At 35.8% G+C, this 23,771-nt stretch overlaps 1 protein-coding gene across 3 annotated transcripts in view; it reads left to right on the forward strand.

Annotated features, from left to right (window-relative positions):
• Positions 1–386: 386 nt before the first annotated feature.
• LOC128250362 (galactosylceramide sulfotransferase-like) overlaps positions 387–23,771 on the forward strand; it is a 24,743-nt gene continuing 1,358 nt past the window's right edge. Inside the window, exons 1-2 of one of the 3 annotated variants that reach the window (XM_089338242.1) lie at positions 387–1,088; positions 17,811–19,520. Coding sequence is in view for 1 of the 3 variants with exons in the window: in XM_052975220.2 (XP_052831180.1) it covers positions 1,066–1,088 (23 nt within the window). In the remaining 2 variants the exon portion in view is untranslated. Of the gene's footprint in view, positions 1,089–17,532; positions 19,521–23,771 lie in introns of those variants that run through there. The other 2 variants (XM_052975220.2, XM_052975221.2) reach the window with 2 other exon arrangements.

A 23,771-nucleotide genomic window follows, 5' to 3' on the forward strand; every position in this document is an offset into this window, starting at 1 on the left:
AATTCAGACTTTCTTCAAAATATCAAAACTAGCAATTGCGTATGTTCAGAAACAAGTCAACGTTGGGGGTCCTCTATTTGGTCGGTTGACCTTCTAGAACCAATAGTCAAATCTCCCTCAGATACCATCTTGTAAAAGGAATGGAGACATTGGTCAACATAGTACGAGATAAACCTAAAAATATTAGCTGGACATGGTGGGAATACCTCTTGTCATATATTTACATAACCAGAATTGACCAGAACTGCTGGAAGTGAGCGACATCACCCAGGCTGTTACATTCCTCAGATCATAATACGTCAATCTTTATTGCATATACTCGGTGATATCATATTTCATGATTAAATCAAAACATCATTGTCATTCACTATTATTTGTGGGGCGTGAAGGGGAAAAGTAAAAAGGAAATAGGAAAGAAATGACGCTAAAATCGTATATTTATAGCAGCATTGGATCGGTGGTCAGAGAAAAAAATATTAAGGCTAAAGCAGAATGTTTTAATGGCTGGATTGATAAAATGTTATCGGAAGTTCAAATATATGGTAAAATTCATTTTGGCAGCTCTTATCACTATGAAGTAAGAGAGAAAAATTATGATTCAATTACAGAAAAATATTCTGATTGAACATTGTTGAGTAGCTATTAATTGGTTAAATCAGCAGACAGGCAACGTGTTGCAACGTAATATCACGCCTTATTTACTCAATCTCGAGGAGATGTTTTAGAGAGAAACATATGGATACAAATGCATATACACTTGGATATAGGTGTGAAAATAGGAGAAATTCCATTTAGGGATGACGGTATCGAATACAGAGAGGAATCAGAGAGTTAATTTCTAGGAAGAGGTAAAATTCAGTGAGAGAAGGAGATTATGTTGAAGTTTAAGGAAAACAGAACTGCGTTTTAAAGTTTATACACAACTATATTCGATGAAATAAGCATCTGATACATGACATCGAAGAGGGGAGGCAACAGAAGAAATTTAAGGACCAGAAAGAGAAGTAATATGTTGAATTCTTCCCATGAAATTTGGTACGGCTACATATTGAAATAAAATATGCGATGGCTTCAGCAGGTTTAGTCAGGTAAGAATGATATATCAACTTTTTTCTTTCTTCATAAAATAAGTCAATTAACGGCTCACTTATTCGTCTAGTAGGAATTGAAGAACTTTTTGTATGTATGGATGTATATATATATATATATATATATATATATATATATATATATATATATATATATATAATATTATATTATATTATATTATATTATATTGAACTATCTTTTTATATTCTGAAGCACTAGTAATGCTTGTTTGTTTGCTTGTTTTGAGACAAGTATTTAGAAAGTTGATTGCTCAGTGAACATGTTTTGAGACTGAAACAATTACGTCGTAGAAGAGTCTTCTGTCTATTCTTCTCCTGTAGGAATCTGCAAAAGTGTTATACTGAATTTTCTTTTATATCTTCTTAGTACCGTGTAGTGCGCAAAGTCAAAATGTTTCGCATCTGTTGAAACACGTTGACCAGTGATATTTTAAAAACTCCATGTCTCCTTTCCCCTTCCTTTCCTTTACATTCATAGGTTTCTTTTCTTTGCGGCATTCAACTTCATACATATAATCATCTTATGTTTTGCTTCTACGTTGAAGCATGGAACTGTAAGTTCAGGGCGGAATTTGAATGTAAAACGTAAGGACGAATGAAATGCTGCTAAGCGTTTTGTCCAGCGTGCTAACGATACTGCCAGTTCCCTATAGTACCAATATTTCTGTAATATATTTTTCTCTTAACAACGTTAGAAGCTTGTTCTCTGTCTCTGTCTGTCTGTCTGTCTCTCTCTCTCTCTCTCTCTCTCTTACGTACATACATACAATTTTGCTGTCACTGCTTGATGTAATATTTTAAAATGCATTTGTACTGAAACTGGTTATAGTATGTCTTTACAGATACATATTTTTCTCTTCCTCTCTCATCAACATTAGAAGCTTGCTTGCCTGCGATGCACCCACAGATTCCCACTCAACATCCTCTACAATAAGTCTTTTACTTTGTAGCGTTTTCTGTCTTGGAAATCATAACAACGAATTTCAGCCTGCCAGCCTATAGCGATCTCGATACGTGAAATATTTTCTTTCAAAGAACTCAGCGATTGAGTGCTCTCAAAATGTTAACACTATAGAGATATACAACTAGTGTCAACATCTAAACGAAAAGCAAGATTAAAAGAGAACGCTGGACATATGACATCTATAGGAAGTGCTCCATGCATTCTACCCAGCAGCGTTCTTCCCAAAACACACAAGCACCAATAGAGTGGCATATGAATTCTGGAGGGAAAAATAGTAAGGCAAGTAAAACACTAAACAAACTAGGGATCATGAAAAGGTTTATTTTACATATGGCTAAAGTACCCAAAAGCGATATATATATATATATATATATATATATATATATATATATATATATATATATATATATATATATATATAGTTGTATGTGATGTGCTGTGAATTTATGGAAAGGAATCCCATAAACTGAACAATTTTGTTAAAAATGGAGATGTTAAAATATACAAGTGAATTTTAATTCATGCAGACGATCGTTTCGTGCAGAGATATACAAATCATGTAAATTCATGATTGAATTGAATTAATTAAATTATGTATATCTGCGATATAAAATGAATTAAATTAATTTAATTAATTCAATTTAATTATTTTAATTTAATCAATTCAATTCAACCATGAATTTTGATGATTTTTTATATTTCTGTACGAAACGATCGCGTGTATGAATTAAAATTCTCATATAAATTTTAACATCTTCTCTTCTCCATTTTTAACAAAATTGTTGAGTTTTATGTGATTTATTTCCATAAATTCACAACACATCCTATACAAGTATTATTTTCATATTCGCAAATTTACGCCTGTAAACTACCAGCAAAATATGAAGAATCAATATTAGAAATCTTTTTTGGAAACTTCCAAATTAAAGGACGAATCTAACTCAACTTTTTTACACACACACACACACACACACACACACACACACACACACACACATATATATATATATATATATACATATACAGAGAGAGAGAGAAAGAGAGAGAGAGAGAGAGAGAGAGAGAGAGAGGGGGGGATAGTACTAAATTAGCGTTGGTGTGCTTGTAAATTCCTTTTCTTCGTCGGTTATTGTAGCAAGCATGTGAAAATTTATTTTCATTGTACGTAAATATGCTTTTATGCCTGTATCTGCGTTTGAAAATTGAAACTTTCTTCAAATTATCAAAACTAGCAATTGAGTATGATCAGGTACAAGCCAAAGTTGGGAGCCTCTATTTGGTCGGTTGAACTTCTATATCCAATAGTCAAATCTCCCTCAGATACCATCCTACCATCTTGCAAAAGGAAAGGAGACACTAGTTTAATATAGTACAAGATAAACCGAAAAACATTAGCTGGACATGGTGGGAACACCTCTGGTCATATATTTACGAAATCAGAACACAAACGAAAGAGATATTACAAAACAGCTATCCTCGCAAGAAATGCACAGTATAGCAAGTCAAAAACGCACGCAGAGAAACGAAACTAGAAATACTGAGGACACTAAAACAACAAAATACAAAGATGCGACAATTTACCCCCCCCCCCCCCGCCTCCCTCCCACTACAACAAACAGAATAGCGGTATACATCACGACAGATCCGCCATAATTGATATTGAGGTGGAGCTGAGAGAAATGGGAAAAAACGAAAAGAACAAAAAATGAACAAAGAAACTCAGCATAACGAAGTATTTAAATTACAAAGGACTAGGTAGAAATACGAGGGAATAAATACAAGAGGGCTGTAAGAATATATGCTCATATATATATATATATGTATATATATATATATATATCTGTGTGTGTGTGTGTGTGTGTGTCTGCATGTATGTTTAACTAGATGAAGATTCTTTTAAAAGCAATTAATAATTCTTTTCTTTAACAGAATGTTACTAACCTGTGTGAAAGAAGCTTATATATAGTGTGTAATTTATTATGTCTAGTGGGTATTTTTTGTGTCGTTCGTGGATGCTCATTTTCATCTTATGTTTCATAACAGGGGGATATTCGAAATTATTGGCTATTTCCGGTTTATTTTTGAATTTAGAATTTTCATAAAGTATTTTCTGTTGCCTTTCCTAGTTTATCATTTTTGTCTCTTATTCTGTAAAAGGAGACAATTTAAAATTTTCCATTTGTGAAAATATCCACTTGTTGACTAAATGCAACACTTCTGTGAGGTGAACTTTTGATTTGTTCTTTATACACGTTCACATGACTGGTTAGTTTTGTCACTGTACCTCCAATGTAATTCTCATTGCACAGTGGGTATGTGACGCAGGAAAGAAAATTTTTTGTTTTGCAATTCATTATAGCATTCATTTTCAATTCCTTCCCATGAGAGTTGTTTCTTGCTCACTTATTTCACATCGAGAGTCTCCAGAGTTTATTATTGTATTATTCTTTTTCCTATGTGAATCTCGCTTTTGTTAGAAGTCTCTTGAGATTTGGTGGTTGTCTTTGGCTGTTGATGATTTCTGATATTTTAATAATTTGTCGGACATTTGATGGTTTATGTGGAAGTAGAAAATATCGTTTGGCTGAATGTAGGTTGTTGTGGTTCCTAGGATTTTTAAAATATAGCAATCTTCAAAACATACCAAAATATAAGTGTGTACATATATAAGTGTGTGAGTGTGTATGTGTGTGTGTATAAAATTATGCCAGGTTGTATGTGCAACTGCTCATACTCTATGCAGAGGAAAGACGTGTAGGTCTCCATAACCTCAATGTATGCTGTATGAAATTGTACAATAAATGAAATTAGATTTTGAAGATGTACCATTCTCCATACTCTGTACCATTAAAAGTATATATATGTATGTATATATATCCGCAATTATGCATGTAAGTATCTATGAAAAGAGAGAGGGAGGAAGAGGGATCAACATTAAATTGTTATATAAATATATTCAAACTTACATGGATATTCTGAAGAGGTGCCTACATTTCATTATCTATAATCACTCTATATTCCAATACAAACATATATATACATATATATACATATATGTACATACATAAATAAATATATATATATACATACATAAATGAATATATATATATATATATATATATATATATATATATATATATATATATATATATATATATATATATATATATATATATATGTATATATATATGTATATATATATATATATATATATATAGATATATATATATACACACATAAATAAATATATATATACATATATATATCTTTATTTTCTCTCTTTATCTTCTCTCCTTGTTTCTTACTGTGTTCCTTTCTGTAGAAGAGCGTAGGCTCGAAACGTTAAAGACTTTTTCATTTCCCGAGCGTTAAACTAATACATCTGTTTGTTGTCTACAACACCTGTCTTCGTCTATTGTTTTTTTGTGAATTCTCCCTATATATATATATATATATATATATATATATATATATATATATATATATATATATATATATATATATATATATATATAAATATAGATATAGATATAGATATAGATATACAGGCGTAGGAGTGGCTGTGTGGAAAGTAGCTTGCTTACCAACCACATGGTTCCGGGTTCAGTCCCACTGCGTGGCACTTCGGGCAAGTGTCTTCTATTATAGCCTCGGGCCGACCAAAGCTTTGTCAGTGGATTTGGTAGACGGAATCTGAAAGAAGCCCGTCATATATATTTATGTATATGTTTGTGTGTCTGTGTTTGTCCCCCCAACGTCGCTTGTCCCCCCGATGCTGGCGTCTTTACGTCCCAGTAACTTAGCGGTTCGGCAAAAGAGACAGATAGAATGAATACTAGGCTTACAAAGAATAAGTCCCGGGGTCACTTTGCTCGACTAAAGGCAGTGCTCCAGCATGGCTGCAGTCAAATGACTGAAACGAATAAAAGAATAGAAGAAAGCAAAAAAGAAGACATATATATATATATATATATATATATATATATATATATATATATATATATATATATATATATATATATAAAAGGCATATTTCCTCTGTGTGCGCGTGTGTGTGTGTGTGTGTTTAAAATTCATACATTTACACAATTCCAAATTTCTTGGATTAAAGAATCGGAATTAATATTCTAAATACAATTTGTTAGGTCACTGCGTCATTTTTTCACTCAAAAGAATTCCTAATAACGAATAAAATCCATAAAACTACACAAATAACCATTTCTCCACCTAATAAAATCTAATTTCCTCTTTCTACTACAAATCCTTTCAACTCCTACTTTCTCTTATGAACCTTTACGAACAATCCAACAACAAATACAAAAAGAAAGGAAGGAGAAACACTGACAGTAAAAGAAAACTATATCAGTATCAAAACTGAAACAGTCACATTTCGATAGTGTAATGACAGATAGTTTCACTTTAATGGTTTCATTTTAATACTACATACATACCTCATTCTAATTGGCGGGAATTGTAAGTTGTTTCTAACTCGTCCTTCACCATGATAACAAAAAAAAAAAAAAAATAGCCACACATCTTTGTCAATTAAGATCGTCAAACATTTATTCCCTACAAACTGTGAGTTTTTTGGAAAATCTTTTCGTAAATCTTGAGATTAACACCTGCACAATTACCTACAAAACCCTAACTCTGACCCTAAAACCCTGACTCTAACACTGTAGTGAAAATCGTGCGGGTGTTAATCTGAAAATTTAACAATCTTTTTTAAAGCACTTTTACTTACTAACATTTTTATATTTAGTGTGTGTGTGTGTTGCCCATATATATATATACACTTAAGACTTAGTTGTGGGTTGGGACTTTGATCGGCAGAGGTCATTATTATTATTATTATTATTATTATTATTATTATTATTATTATTATTATTATTATTTTAAATTTTTCCCACAAGGGCGGCTTCGGGCAGGTGGAAAATAGTCGATTATATCGACCCCTGTGTTCAACTGGTACTTATTTTTTAGACCCCGAAAGGATGAAAGGCAAAGTCGACTTCGGCGGAATTTGAACTCAGAACGTAGAGATGGGCACAAACCTCCCGTCGCTACACTGATTCTGCAGAACAGGGTTGAGTGTGAAAATCAACTTTAAAGTGTAAATATAGATGTTTTTGAATACACACTCATACATACATACGTACAAATACACACATACATACAAATAAACACATACATACAAATACCTGTCAGTCTCTTCCAAATACGATCGACAGTCAAACATGTATTCCCTACAAACTGAATTTGTTTAATCATCTTTCTTAAAACGCATTTACTTACTACCATATATATAGAGAGACACAGAATACACAATAATACACACATATATACAAATACCTGTCATTTTTAAAATTTAGTGTGTGTGTGTTGCCCATCTTAATATATAATGCTGAAGTTCTGTATCTGTGTGAAGCCTTTTTAAAAGTTTATAGAAATCCACATTTTCCTCTTTTTCATACAAATTTTTAAATCAATGGAATTTTCTTCATGTGAACTTCCCAGTGCAGTAATTAGATTTTTTAAAATTCCATTTACTTTGTATGATTTAAGGGAGATTTGGCTGTTGTTTCTAGCAACTTTTATATTTCTTCCCTTCTGCCTGGAACGGCGTTCTTACACATCGATCACGCGCTCAACATATAATATACAGAGTAAGAAAAAAAAAAAAGAGGGAAAGAGAGAGAGAAAGAGAGAGAAAGTGATACATACAAAGTCATAGATTAACTTTGTTTAAGACTATTCTTTCCTTCTACCTTTTCACTCTTACTTCGTTCTTCTTCCTCTCTCCCATTTAATAGCTTTCTTCTATCCCTCTACCTCTAACATATTTTTCATAACATAGAAACGTAAAAACACACACAACCACACATACGTGATCTGTGACAACAACATACACATAAACACATACACACATCAACATTATAGATATGATTTAGTTTCTGTGTGTTTCTTATATAAACATGCGCACGCATTGCTATTTTATAACTGTCTTTCGTTCTCCCTTCCTCTCTTTCTCTTTCTTCATTGCTACCGTTCTCTATTCCTTTCTCTCCCTCTCTCTCTTTTCCTCTCTCCCTCTTCTCTCTCGCTCTCTCAAACGCATACACGCGCACGTACACACAAGCATTCACTACAAGATAACACATGTTCGTCAATGTTTTGTAAATATACAAACTACGGAGCTTATGGACAACACATTGCAAATCAGTGAACTTCATTACAAATGTTGTTAATTTTTCAGATTAGCACCCGCACGATTTTCACTAGGGTGTTAGGGTTACGGTCTTTGGGTCAGGGTTACTATTTTGGTGTTACGGTTAGGGTTAGGGTTACGATGGGGGTTAGTGTTACGGTTACGGTTTTAGGGTCAGGGTTAGGGGTTTAGGGTTAGGGTTACGTAATCGTGCGGGTGTTAATCTGAAAAATTTCCGAAATGTGAAAACTACCGACCCTGCCATCTGTTATAACTTTTATTGATCTGTTTAATATGTACATAGATTATACCTCCAAACAAGAGAGCTTGCTGGGGAAATAAAGCAACCGGTTTAAAAAGACAGCAACAGACTGCAGCAATTCACCACATTCCAGAAGCTACTTTGAACATAATGCAAAATGGTGCATCAACATCTACTGTCCAATCTGATAGAATTCTGGCAGAACTGTGTATCGCCAGCAATTGCTTCATCAGAAATTGCCGTCCTACCTCCTGCGAAAAGGAATTACCCTGCTATGTATAATCAAGGCAGCGCAAAAAGTTGTTTTGCACAAGCATTTGTATAGCCAATTAGACGGATGAAATTTACATACACTTAATAATGTTACGCAAAACAGCCTTCATACTTTCCCTATTAATTTCATTGTCTTTTGAATTATGAACATATTTACATCATAAGAGTTTTTTCGTTGATTTTCACCTAGCAAGACTTATCGTAGATGGCGTAATAAGTCACATCCGGACAACGTCGGGTTATACTGCTAGTACTCTATAAAATAACATTCGGTTACTGCAACAATTTGGTCGAAAGCATGTTAGAACGCTTTGCAGCTTTGCGATCAGATCAAATATTGAATAACATTGAATAGTGTAACATTTATATTTTGACTTTGTTAACTGTTTTTTATTGGTATATCTTATAAAATGCCATTTATGTTTGCTTTTTGTTTTATTATAAGACGCTTTACATTTACATCCAAAATTACAGCATCCAAATTTTTAACCATGACCTCTTTCGTCCTCTATATCTTATTCTTCCCCCGCTTTCCTTCTCACTCTCTCTCCTCTCTGTCGTTATTTCTCTCAGACACAAACACACACACTATATATATATAGTTGAAATTTACAGAAAAACGATAGACGAAGGCAGGTGTATAAAAAACAAGCAGATGTATTAGTTTGACGCTTGGGAAGGCGAGAGGTCTCTTGCTTTCGAGCCCACGCTCTTCAACAGAGAGAGAATACAAAAACTTGTGGATATATATATATATATATATATATATATATATATAGAACAAGTAGAAAGATAAATTTTATTCAACGCATAGATACTGAACAGTATATATAAAGGATAAGAATCCCTTTTTCTGCTTTCAAAAAGATAAAAGTATTTTATCCTTATATATATGCAGTTCAGTATCTATACGTTGAATAAAATTTATCTTTCTACTCGTTCTACAATACATTTCAACGCTTCGAAAACAAACTTGTTTGTTTACATACAGCTCGAAACGTTAAAGACTTTTTCACTTCCCGAGCGTTAAACTACATCTGGTTGTTGTCTACCCCACCTGTCTTCGTCTTTTATTATTTTTTTGTGTGAATTTCCCCCCTATATATATATATATATATATATATATATATATATATATATATATATATATATATATATATATATACATATATATATAGGAATGAACGAAATCGCTGCCTTGGCACACCTGTCAATCAGCGATGCTGCTTAAATGTCAGCCAGCCTCACCTAGCGACGTTATTTCCCAGTTGGCATGTTATGGCTTTCGAGCCAATTTGAGTCTTTTCGTTTCAACCATTTATAGAAGCTGGCTTTGTCGACCGCCTCCTGTATCCTCCTTATTACTCTTCCCAGCTCTGAGCTCGAAAATGCAAACCTTCATTTAAATAACGTCACCTTTTTCCTTTTACTGAAGCTTCTAGCTCCCACTGCCAGGTGGTAATACTCGACAGTCCATTCCTGATCTCCGCACTCTTTGATTCATCTCTCATACCTCTTCTCCTTCTGCTGTTCTGCATTAGCGATGTTCTCTTCCCATGCCCTGTCAGCTCTAGCATAATTTCAATTTTCTATTCTGTGTTCTATAGGATTAAGTCGGGTCTTTTTGTTGTTTTTATGTGTGGAAATACTAACAGTCTTTCCAAATCCGTGGTCAGTTCCCAGTATCCCTTCCATCTTTCGTCTGTCTCGTATACTTTATTTGAAGGCCTGGTGTTATGTTCTTTTCCCTCCTTCTGGAAGTATATCTTTTCGCGCTTTTCCACGTTTGAATACTCTCCCCTATTATATCCCTCGATTTTCTCCTTGAGTACTGCGCTTACGACACCGAGAACTTGATTGTGACGCCGTGAATATATCTGTCTAGTGCTAGCCTGCAGTTTAACACAACATATCTCACCGTCGCTTTCTCTCCGCATCTGCTTTCATCAGTTGTTTGCATGTTCCACCGGACTAAATTGGCCGGTGAAAGTAAAACGTCGAAGGTAGACTTGATCAGGAAGCGTGTTCTTGCTTGTTCCCATGCCCAAAGTTCCTTCCATGAGATTCTGTGACTGACCACATACCCCTCCCATCTCAGGCACTGTCCTTGTTGACTACATTGCACCAAATGTACATTTCGCCTTTCTTCTTCCTCCCCTATCACTTTGTGTACCACTGCCTCTTTCATTTCTTTCACACTGCTCATGCAAAATGGTTTGAAATTGTGCAACCCTAGACCGGCTCTTTATTATTCAAATTTCTTCTACATCTTTGCCCTTTGGAATCTGATTCTGAAAGAATGTTTTGTGAACTAGCATACGTTTTTTAAATACAGATATTGTCTTACAAGTTGTATGAGGTGGTTGGTATTCAAGATTATTACCTGTCTAGGCATTTCGATTTTTATGTGACTTCATATGTTACACATATCCTGCTTTCTATAACAGAATACAATCGCACACAATACACATCCAATATTTACTGTTGATTTTAGTTTCAATTATTCCTTTTTGACGGTCCTTCTAAATTTAGAGCACTGAATCATCTTTTCCACTCAGCCATTGCAACCAGTCCAAACAGCACTTCTCCACTTGTTCCGATCCAGAACATCAGTTTCCCATTCGCTTTTGTGCATATCTAGTTTCTTCAGCTTTTCCTTCACTCAGTCGTTATACATTTTCCTCAGCTTATGTTGCGGTCACTTACCAGAATTGAGCTCACCATAAAAATGTCGCTTTGGCAATCGCTCACCTTTCGTTCTAGTAACATGTCCAGCCTATCTCATTTGAGTCAAGCTGACATGTTGTTCAATTGAGTTACAACGTGCCATGCGCAAAACTTCTGTATCTGGTATGAAGCATTCCCACTTGACTCCCAAGATACGTCTAAGGCATTTTTTAAAAAATCTGTCCAGCACTTTCAAATGGCGCCAGTGAGTGGTCCACGTATCACTTGAAGGAAGAAGTGCAGTCAATACACACGATTCATAGACACTGATTTTTGTCTACAAAGAAACATCTCTATCCACCCGTACTCACTTTTCCAGCTGTCCAAATACAACACTTCCCTTTCCTGTTCGATAGTATATCTCTGCATCCAGAGCACCATACCTTCACAGTACTTCCAATGTCAACAAAATTATCGATGACTTCTAATCTTGTTCCATTCACTAAGATGTTTGGTTCAGAATATGATTGTCCTGACACGGGAGTAAACATTTTAGATCGCTCATATATATAGGTATATACATACATGCATATGCATATATATATATATATATATATATATATATATACACGTACATATACATGTATATGACTGTTTGTGCGTGTGTGTGTGTGTGTACGCGCACGTATGCATGTACACATGTACATGTATGTTTAGTTGTTTCAGTCATTTGACTGTGGTCAAGCCTTGAAGGGTTTTAGTTGAAGAGATCGACTCCAGGGCTCAGTTTTAAGCCTAGTAAGTTATGGGGGGCGTAAACTCACCAATACTGGTTGTGAAGCAGTGATGGGGATGGCAAACACAGACACAGACACACAGACGCACAAACACAACGCGCGCGCGCGCACACACAGTCAAACAGACACACACACACATATATAGATAAACTTACTTGGAAATGGATGCGTGGCGTTCAATCGTATAATATATATATATATATATATATATATATATATATATATATATATATATATATATTCTTTCCTTCTTGCCTTTAACCCTCCAACGCGGAGTATAGGCCACTTATAATTGAATTCCATGTCGCAAAATTTCTCGCTTCTGTACTTATACTCTGCCATGAATGTCCCGCTTTCTCTAGTTCCTTTTGTGTTGATCTACGCCACGAGTTCTTAGGCTTACCCCTCTTTCTATATCCATCCGGATTCCACTGTAAAGCACTTTTCGCTGCATTTGGCGTGTCCTTTCTAATTGTGCTACCAATCCACTTCCACTTTTTCTTAAATATTTGCTCCCTAATCGAAACTTGATTCGTTCTTTGCCATAGCTCCATATTGCTTATGTGTTCGGTCCATCTGATTTCAAGAATACTACGCAAGCACCTGTTGAAGAATGATTGTATTTGCTTATTTGACTTAACTGTTGTTCGCCATGTCTCAGCCCCATACAATAACACCGTTTTTACGTTAGTGTTAAAAATTCTTATTTTGTTCTTTATTGAAATTACACTTGCGCTTCATACTTTCTTTAACAGGTGGAAAGCGGTCCTTGCCTTACTTATTCTCGTCTTAATATCTTCGTCGGTGCCGCCTGAGAACGTTATCTTACTACCTAAATACGTAAACTCGGCTACATCCTCTAGTTCACCGGTTTCTAGTTTAATACGTTCACTGTTTTCTTCATTAACGCGCATAATCTTTGATTTGTCGCAGTTGACTTTCAATCCTAGTTTGGCAGCTATTATTTCTAATTTAAAATAGAAGTCAGGGAAATTACAACCAACAAAATAAGAAAGTTAAAAAACAATTAAGAAGAGACAAGCGAAAATATTTCGAAAATTTAGCAACGACAACAGAAAGTGCAGCTCATCGCCAGAACATGAAAGAACTGTACAACACAACTAAATTACTACCCGGGAAGAGAGTAAGAGTAGAAAAGGCAGTAAAAGGGAAGGATGGCCGGACGCTAGCATCAATTCTAGAACAAAAAAATCGGTAGAAGGAGCATTTTGCAGACTTGCTCAATAGACTACCTCCAGACACAATAACCAACATTGTGCCAATAAATTTGGATCTTAACATCAGCCTTGACCCTCCGTCCAAGTATGAAATAAGAAAGGCTATACAATCCTTCAAGAATGGGAAAGCGGTAGGTGTAGACAATATTCCAGCTGAAGCAATGAAATCAGCTATAGGAATAGCGGTAGAAATGTTTCATCCATTATTTTCTAAGATACGTCAGGAAGAAAATGTGCCTAATGATTGGAAAGAGGGACTCATCGTAAAATTGCCAAAAAAAGGTGATTTAAGCGTTTGCGGAAATTATAGAGGGATTGTGTTATTATCGGCTCCCGGAAAAGTTTTTAACAGGATACTTTTGGAGCGGATGAGGACAGCAGTCGACAAATTGTTGCGTAAAGAACAAGCCGGATTTAGGGAGAACCGTTCATGTGTAGATCAAATTGCCACTCTTCGCATTCGATAGTGTAGATAGGGAAGGCTTATAGAAAATTATGCAGCACTACAGCATACCAGACAAGTATATATCTATAATAAGAGCAACTTACCAAGGAATGTTATGCCGAGTTTTGCATGGAATCGGAGCTACGGATAAATTCGAAGTAAAAATAGGAGTTCGACAGGGCTGTATAATTTCTCCCTTTTTATTCCTACTAGCTATAGATTGGATTATGAAGGAAACTACGATTGAAAGCCAAACAGGCATTGAATGGAGTGATGCAGAAGCTCTAGAAGATCTCGTAGATGATATACCGCTACTTTCACAAACATATAGCCAAATGCAATATATATATATATATATATATATATATATATATATATATATATATATATATATATATATATATGTAAATATATAAAAAGATAAAGAGAGCAATGACAAGGTTGGAAATATATTTATGGATAGAGTCTTACAGCTGTTTCTGGGAAGATCCAGTACTTCCCTTCATCGGAGACAGAAATAGTAAAGGAATCGATTATTATATCCATAGGCGGAGAGTTTTAGTATGAAGTGATAGTGAGTGTGATGCGCTGAATACTCGGTATTACCTGTATCCTCTTGGGTTTGGTTAAATCCAATACCCTCCTCAACCTTGTATATATATATATATATATATGTATGTATGTATGTATATATATACATATACATATGCATACATACATACATACATATATATATATATATATATATATATATATATATATATATATATATATATATATATACATACATACATATATGTACGTACTTATATATATGTATATATACATATATATATATATATATATATATATATATATATATATATATATATATATATATATATATATATATATATATATATATATAAAAGATAATAAGAGTGAAAAAACTACAGAAGGCTTGTGTTACTTGGTTAAAGTATATATTTAAATTATGTCAGAAAAATGTTATAAAATCTTTTTGGTATATAAACATTGTATTTTGAGAAATAACCGGTTTCGTGTTGTCTTTTCAAATTTCTCTACTTCATTAGAGAAATTTGAAAAGACAACACGAAACCGGTTATTTCTCAAAATACAATGTTTATATACCAAAAAGATTTTATAACATTTTTCTGACATAATTTAAATATATACTTTAACCATGTAACACAAGCCTTCTGTAGTTTTTTCACTCTTATTATCTTTTATACATCCAACCACGTGCTTTCACATACCAACTTTCTCACCTATATATATATATATATATATATATATATATATATATATATATATATATATATATATATATATATATATATATATATATGTATGCATATATGGGTACAGGACGTCGCAAAACGTAAACAACATGAAATACGAAAACATGAAATGCACAGGCAAACCTGGGTATGCGAACAATGAGAGAAACAAATGGACAACAGGACAAGTAACATAATGAACGTCCCTTCATCAGTTGTCGGCTGTTTATCTACTCCACATTTTGAGCAATTCCCGACAATATGTGTCTTCGAGAAACAGTTGCTCCAACAAACCGAAATAAATTTGGGATTTGCGGAGGGTCAAAGCTGGAAACAAAAACAGGATATACAACAAACCAAACCAAACGAAAACAAACAGGGAGAGCAGTTAGGCCAGACAAGGTAAGGAAGCGAACACTGGAAGAAGATTCTTTGATAAGAGAAAAGATAAGAGAGGAGATAGATAAGAATGCGTCTGGTCTGTAGCGACAGACTGAAGTAAAAGAAAGATAATCACTTGAGGAAAAGAAAGATGGACGATGGTCACGTGTGAGAAACGCGGGAGAGTAAAGAAGGAAGTGGGAGAAGAGAGAGAGAAAACGGTGAAGGGGAGAAAAGGATTAAAGAAAAGATGAGAGAGAAAAAAACGAAAGGGAAGAAGGGGAGAAAAAAGAATTAGAGAAAGGAAGAGAGAAAACGGAAGTGAGAAAGAGAGAATAGTACGGGGTAAAATCGCATTAAAATTATTAAGATAAACTTACTTGGAAGTGGGTGCGTGGCGTTCAATCGTAAAAAAATATCAATAAAATATATATCTGTGCATATATACATACATATACGTACTTACACACACACATATATATCTGCATATATGGGTACAGGACATCACAAACGTAAACAACATGAAAAACGAAAACGACATGGATTACGAAGTACTCTGTCGTTGTTCGCATACCCAAGTTTGCCTTCGTATTTCATGTTTTCGTATTCCGTGTTTACGTTTTGTGACGTCTTGTACCCATATATGCATATATATATATATATATATATATATATATATATATATATATATATATATATATATATATATTTCATGTTGAGAACAATTTCGGTCTTAATAGACACAAGATGTGATCTATTTCTAGCGCATCAACTGTCCACGTTAGTGGTCGACGTTATTTTTTAAAATGTACCTTAATCCCCTGAGATTGCAGATAATATTTCTGAATCTCTTTGATTCTTTAGATGCGCTGGCCTCCTGATAATTATTCGATATTAATTAATATATGACTAATTACCAGATTTTATAATAATATATATATATATATATATATATATATATATATATATATATATATATATATATATATATATATAATATGTAATTACGTACATATATGTATGTATATATGCATATATGTATACATATATAAGTACGTACATAAATGTATGTATATATACATATATATATACTTTGTAGATACTTTGTATATATATATATATATATATATATATACGATGGGCTTCTTTCAGTTTCCGTGTACCAAATCCATCACAAGGCTCTAGTCGGCCCGAGGCAATAGTAGAAGGCACTTACCCAAGGTGCCACACAGTGGGACTGAAACTAAAACCTTTTGGTTAGGAAGCAATCTTTTACCCCACGGCCACTCATGCACCTATGTATATATTTTTTTATCTTCTTTCACTTGGACTGCAACCATGCTGTGGCACTGCCTTCAAAGTACTCATTACTTTTGTTTTTTAAGTGCCTGGTACAAATACAAATGTAATTGAATTACACGCCCCATTAATCAGGAGTTGGATGTATGTAGACCTATTGAAGGCGTGACATTTCGATCTATCAGGAAACCGGAATGTTTTGACGAATCGATGGACATCTTGTAAAATGTATGGGTGTTTCTATTTAGACTTAAGTCAACCCTTCTTTGCTTAAAATCAAAAACATTTCATTCAGCTATTGAATACATGAGAGCATCACATTATTTCATATTTTTCTCTTTTATATTAAATGGAGTTGCTTATTTTGTTCATACTATTAATGATGTTGGTCGGTGGATAGGTAATGGCGGTGCTTGTATTGGTTTGGTGTTGATGGTGATTATGTACATCATGATAGTCGATTGCGACGGTGATGTATGTCTATCTATCTATCTATCTATCTATCTATCTATCTATCTATCTATCTATCTATCTATCTATCTATCAATCAATTCCCCCCCCCTCTCTCTCTCTCTCTCTCTCTCTCTCTCTCTCTCTCTCTCTCTCTCTCTCTCTCTCTCTCTCTCTCTGACGTGAATGGACTGTAGAAAAATCGGCTGCAAGTAAGTAGAATTTTGTGTAGAAAAACTGTTTATTTGTGGAATATTTTTGTGAAAGAGTTGTCTAACATCATCTCTTTCAACCCCAATAAATCTTGTGATAGGAAATTCCCCTACTTGAGTAGATTTCCACAATTTTAATACATTTTCTTCGGTTTCCTTGCTATATTCTAAACGAAACTGGCTAAATGGAAACATCATGCCATTGACTTCCCGCCTCTACCAAAGCCAAGGGTGAGGGAAGCTGAAAACAAAGGCGTTCCGCTTGAACACACAGAGGCTTTCGAAGATACAAACAAAGAAGCAAAGACAACGTTTACTACTATGAACACTGCCTCCACCACTACCACCACCAGTACCGTCATCACCACCACAACCAACACGAACATTTAAAACAATTTTGCAGCAGCTTTAAAGCTGAAGAAAAGTATCATGTCCGTTTCGAAGGAAGAACTGCTTGTCTGCAAGGCAATGTTTAAAAAAGACGAACACACCATACAACTACAGACACCACAAAAAGTCACAGAAGAAATCTAAAAAACAAAACAAAAAAAAACAAACAAACCCAATTATTTACAAGACATTCAACCTAAAAACAAAATTATACGAGGCGGCCACTCAAGAAACAGTAGAAAAATGTTTAAGGCCTATATAGGCCTTTAAAGACTACATCACGAGGGGAAACAAATTTGCCATGATCGAAGTTAGATTCGACAGTGAAGAACGAGCCAAGGATCTCTCCACAATGATCAACTTAATAATGATCCCTACATACCTTGGTCGTAGGGTCACAAAAAAAAAAAATGTGCCCCCTGAAATAGAAATAAAAGGACTTGTGACTGTTACGATATCGAAGAAGAAATCCATATCTTGGAAATCGCTGTTCTGGACCAACAAAATTGGGTTGGTCAACGAATTGAAATCCTTGCTCAAATTGATCCGATCAACTTTGAAAGAATTCCTCATCAAATCAAACTGACAGACGATTCGACTTTGCATGTGGCCGTCGAAGGCAGAAAGCCACGTTGCTACATTTGTGGTAGCAATGACACTTGAAAATCAGTTGCCAATTAGCACAGAAACAACATCAACAGCAATAACAACGACAACAAAATCCCGAACAACAACCACAAGAAAACCAAAAACCGAGAAAAGAACCAGTACTGCTACCCACACCGCCATATGCACAACTAATTAAACAATTCTACAAACAAATGAAGGAACATCAGTAACCAACAAACTAGCCCAACCAAACACCATCACCACCACCACCACCGCCACGAAGAACAGAACACCATCACCACCACCAACAACAACAACTCCAAAGTCCAAAGGAAGAAGAGAAAACCAAAAAGACTCATACTTCACCCTCAAAAACCCATACACCACATCCCAACTGTCACTAACCAGCACCTACACCAACAACAAAATCAACACTTAGAAATAGACCCCATTACCTTTCCCCTCCCACCTCCTGATTCCTCTGACATGTCAAATGAAGACGACATAGAAGATTGGCAAGTGGCCACAGGGGGAAGGAGGAAAAGAAGGGAAAAAATAGAGAAGCAGACAAACAAAGCAGGGAGGTTTTCCGCTCCCGAAACCAAAACACCCGCAGAAAACAAAATCATCAACACAAACACACTACACCAAACGCTCCAACAATGTTGACAGCTATAAACACCAACAATCCAGACCTAATGGAATACATTAGGTCAAACACCAACATAACAGAAAACGATACCAAAACAAGTAATTATCCACACACAACACCACCACAACACATTAAAATCATACACATAACACAGAGCACACACAGCACACTGAAATCTCTATTTTCGGATGCAGTAGGGAGATTTCAAAAATACCTGCCTAAAAAACTATACAAAAACCTTCTGGGAGAAGACTGTGAGGTGAAGGACATACAACTTTCGGACAGTAAGTGACTCTCTCTCATTCTCTTTTGTCTTCCTTTCGCGTGTAAAACACAACTTTCAATAGGAACATGCTCAAAATAGGTAGTATAAATGTACGTGGCTTGGGATCGCCTTGGAAACAAGGTTACCAGTTAAATGACATCAAGTCACAGAATGTGCATATCATAGCCATCAGCGAGATCAGACTCGACAACCCGCGGACCCACCAGCACATGTTCGGCGGACATTTATTTCTCTCCGTATCTGCCGAGAATGGGCGAAGGTGGCACCGCGGTGCTTCTTCGGAAGAGTCTGGACCTCAAAGTAAGTGCAATTTTCCTAGACCCGGAGTGTAGGCTGGTCGTCTTGGATGTCGATGGCAGTAATGGTTGTGCTTTTCGGCTTATAACAGTTTATGCACCGTCCTTAACAGGTCGGCCAGATTTCTTTCGGCGTCTTGAGGTTTTCCTGGGAACGCCTCAACCTTTACTTTTAGTGGGGGATTGGAACGATACCTTGGATACGCATCTAGACTACGTGGGCAGAGATAGTAATAGGAGGGGATGTAAATACCCCAAAGACTTGCTCAGACGTTTCCAACTGTCTGACAGGTACCTACTGGACCACCCGAATGAGCCAATGTGGACATGAAGCAACCGCATCGGGTCGTCAGATCGTATTTAAATAGAGTATTATGTAGGACAGTGAATAAGGATAGTGTAGGTTGTCCACAATTCCATATAGTCAGCTACACAGATTACAAATTTGTGACTTGTACACTTGACTTGAATAAGACACATACGCATGGTCTCGGTTACTGGGAGTTGAACGCGTCGTTCACGGCTCGCCAGACTTACAGGGACCGGATTAACACATGGGTTAAGAGAGCATTGATGGGCGCCATCTTCAACAATAGATGGTGGTATGCCCTAAGAAAGCAATTAAAACAGAATCAGTTAGGTACAGTAAGGCCCTAGCATAAGACCAAAATAATATAGAGGGAAACTTAGTTAAGAAATTAGAAGAGGCACTTAGAATTGACATCGCGTCCTACGTACTGATGGCGAGGTTAGCCCTAGACCAACACTTCAACGTCAAACACGAAGGATGAGTTGTGAGAGCTAGGATGCGTGTTCTGAGGAACGAAGTAGTTGGAGCCGCCCCAGAGGCCCAAATGGCGGAGGCACAACGAGGCAACAAAGACACCATTAGGTCTCTGACAGATAAGCAGGGGCGCGAATTACGCGAGCCCGAAAGGATGTGTGAGGCCTTTCAACAACACTTTGCTCGGCTGTTCGGGACAATTGGTGGGTTAGAACGCAGGGTGGACTCTAGTGCATATCTGCATGGCTTGCCACGACTCTCGGGAAGAGAAGCGGAGTGTTGGGAAAGGCCCATCACAGCTGCAGACGTACGGGATGCAATGGCAGTCTGCGCGGGAGACGAGCCGCCAGGCTTGGATGGTCTGCTCTACGAAATTTATTGTCATATGCCAGACTTGTTTGGAGGTATCTTGGCAGCTGTCTACTGCAACTGGCAGCAAAACAGGATTTTCCCCGCTTCTGTGAAGCGAGGAGAGGTTGTACTGCTAAAGAAAGATCTAAACAAGGGGAATGTCATAGGTAACTTCAGGCCCATCACTCTGCTGAACGCAGATTTGAAGATTTTGGCCAAGGTGTTAGCCGAGGGGGTTGGCGCTTGTCATCGAGAAACTGGTCGACAAGGCACAAACGTGCGCCTTGCCGGGTAGAGGTTTCTATGACAATCTCCATCTGATGCGCTACATCATAGACATGGTAGTTGAGGAACCTGGCACGGGTGGGGCGCTGATCAATTTAAATCAATCAAAAGCTTTCGATAGGGTAGATCATCACTACTTGGAGGCTGTCCTTAGAGCGGCTGGTTTCGGTCCCATCTTCCGCGGCTGGATCGCTGCCCTATAAAGCGTCATCCGCTCGGTAGTTCGCGTAAATAGTCATCTGTCCAGACCATTTAACATCTCGCGTTCGGTTCGTCAAGGATGCACCCCTCTCGTTTTACAATCACTATCCATGCAGTTTATTCGGTAAACTACATTTTTGGTTTTGCAGTTGATACTAGGGCTATATTTGCACATTGCGCAGTTTTCTACACACGTGGTCTTTCTGAAAGGGTATGTTTTGCATATTATTGACCTGATGGATCTCCCTGATTTTTGCATGACTTTTATGTACAAATCCATCAGGATTTTTCTAAATCTGCGGGCTAGTTCTCCGTGTGGTGTGGCTTCAACAAACATCATTCCTTGGAACTTGTCAGTATTGTACCAATGGTCGCAGTTTCATGGAACATACAAGTAAAAGATAAAAGATATATTTTTATATTCATATACATATATGCATGTGTGTGTGAATGTATGTGTTTAAAGCCTCAATTTTATTCTTCCATACCCACCTGTCATTGTGCCAATCTCTTTTAATGATGTTCATTTTGATTTCATCTATTTTCTGAACGTAGATTTTCCCAGAATAACGCGATTAGTTTGACGTCCCATGTTAACTGTTGTAGTTGCAACAAAAAGACCCTTCTTTGCGTTTAACGAAATTTCAGTAGCATTTGGTGTACATATCCGTTCTAATGCCGTCATAAATCTCCAATATTTACGTCATCAGAAAATAAGAAACATTTTTATTATGCTCCATTTTCTGAAATGCAATTTTTATTTCCTATCTAACTCAATCCCCAAATAACTGATAAGTCCTGTCAGTTATTGATAACATTAGTGCTGATTTGTTTGGTTCTGTACCCATTGATTTGTCATTAAACACCGACTGATAGATCACATTACAAAGCAATACAATCAACTGCAAATGTCTTTCTGTCTCTCAAAGTTAACATTTTTGTAGACTATCCTATCGGAATCTGTCGTAACCTTCTTTGTTTAAGATCTCGATAAGAAAGTAATTAATTAGTTTGGCTTATATTTCGTGTTAACGATAGATCAATTGCTTTCTTAAATTTTAGTTTTCCACATTATCGTGATCTTGGTCAGATATGTATTGCAATCCCCCTGCGTTTCATCCAATGAGTCCATATTTTAAAGGTTACTTGGCAAATTTTTCTTTGACAATTCCTTCAAGAAAATAAAACTGCAGAGTAAAAAGCAAATTTTGTGTGTAGGTGCTTACTCTGTCACAGAATTGCAACGAAATTACATTTTAGTGTTTTAAACAAGAAGTTATAGGACAATGTACTCCAGGATACACTACAACAACCACAACAACGTACTAAAGCGAATGGCTTTAGTTGTTCAATGCCTATATTTTCAGTTTTCGCTTTAAAACCCATACCAGAGTTCCTATCTATCTATCTATCTATCTATCTATCTATCTATCTATCTATCTATCTATCTATCTATCTATCTATCTATCTATCTAACTATCTATCCATCTATCTATCTATCTATCTATCTATCTATCTATCTATCTATCTATCTATCTATCTATCTATCTATCTAACTAACTAACTAACTATCTGTCTGTCAGACTATCTTCTTGTCGGTCTATCTAGCTCAAATCTTTTACTTACAACAGTAAAGTATTCTAGATATGTTATTCTGGAGTATCACATGTGCATTATTCCATAATAAATACTGATATTTTTGCTTCACAATAAGGTTAACTGTTGTTAAGCATCAGATCCATCCAATCCTCTTCTAGCTGTCCTATAATCAAAACTGCTTCTGCCATGGCTATGCCGGCTCTTTTTTTGTTTATGTTTGTCTAAGTCCTTCATTTCTTGTTTCAAAGACGAAAGATTGCGGGTTGTTTGGTGACTTTGCTGCTATTCTAACAGGTCGCACGATGGCCTGGAAGCTTTCATCGGTGATTCGAGCCACAGGAACGTATTAACACCTGCACTACTTGACAAGTATTTCTTTTTCTTTTACTTTATTGACCTAGAGAGAATGAATTCTAAGACAAGAGTTTCTTAATAGTTAACGTAACTAACAAGGTTTGTGTAGCACTTTCTCTGTCTTTACCCTATAGATGGATACTGGATTAAATAATTTGCGATATTTAGCTACAGATCATTTACGTTTGCTTTCAAATATTGTCACTTTGCTCGATTTGTATTTTGTCTATTCTCAATGATCGATGGTGTCAGTTAAGTCAGTTTAATCAATAATACCTCTGCTTCAGATGCGTAGCCTAGTATGTGTATATGCTTGACATGCATACATGCACACAGACACACACACACGCACACACACACACATATGCATATAGAAATA

The sequence above is a fragment of the Octopus bimaculoides genome, chromosome 20 (assembly GCF_046866305.1).
Source record: "Octopus bimaculoides isolate indiv1 chromosome 20, ASM4686630v1, whole genome shotgun sequence".
Classification (NCBI taxonomy): Eukaryota; Metazoa; Mollusca; class Cephalopoda; order Octopoda; family Octopodidae; genus Octopus; species Octopus bimaculoides.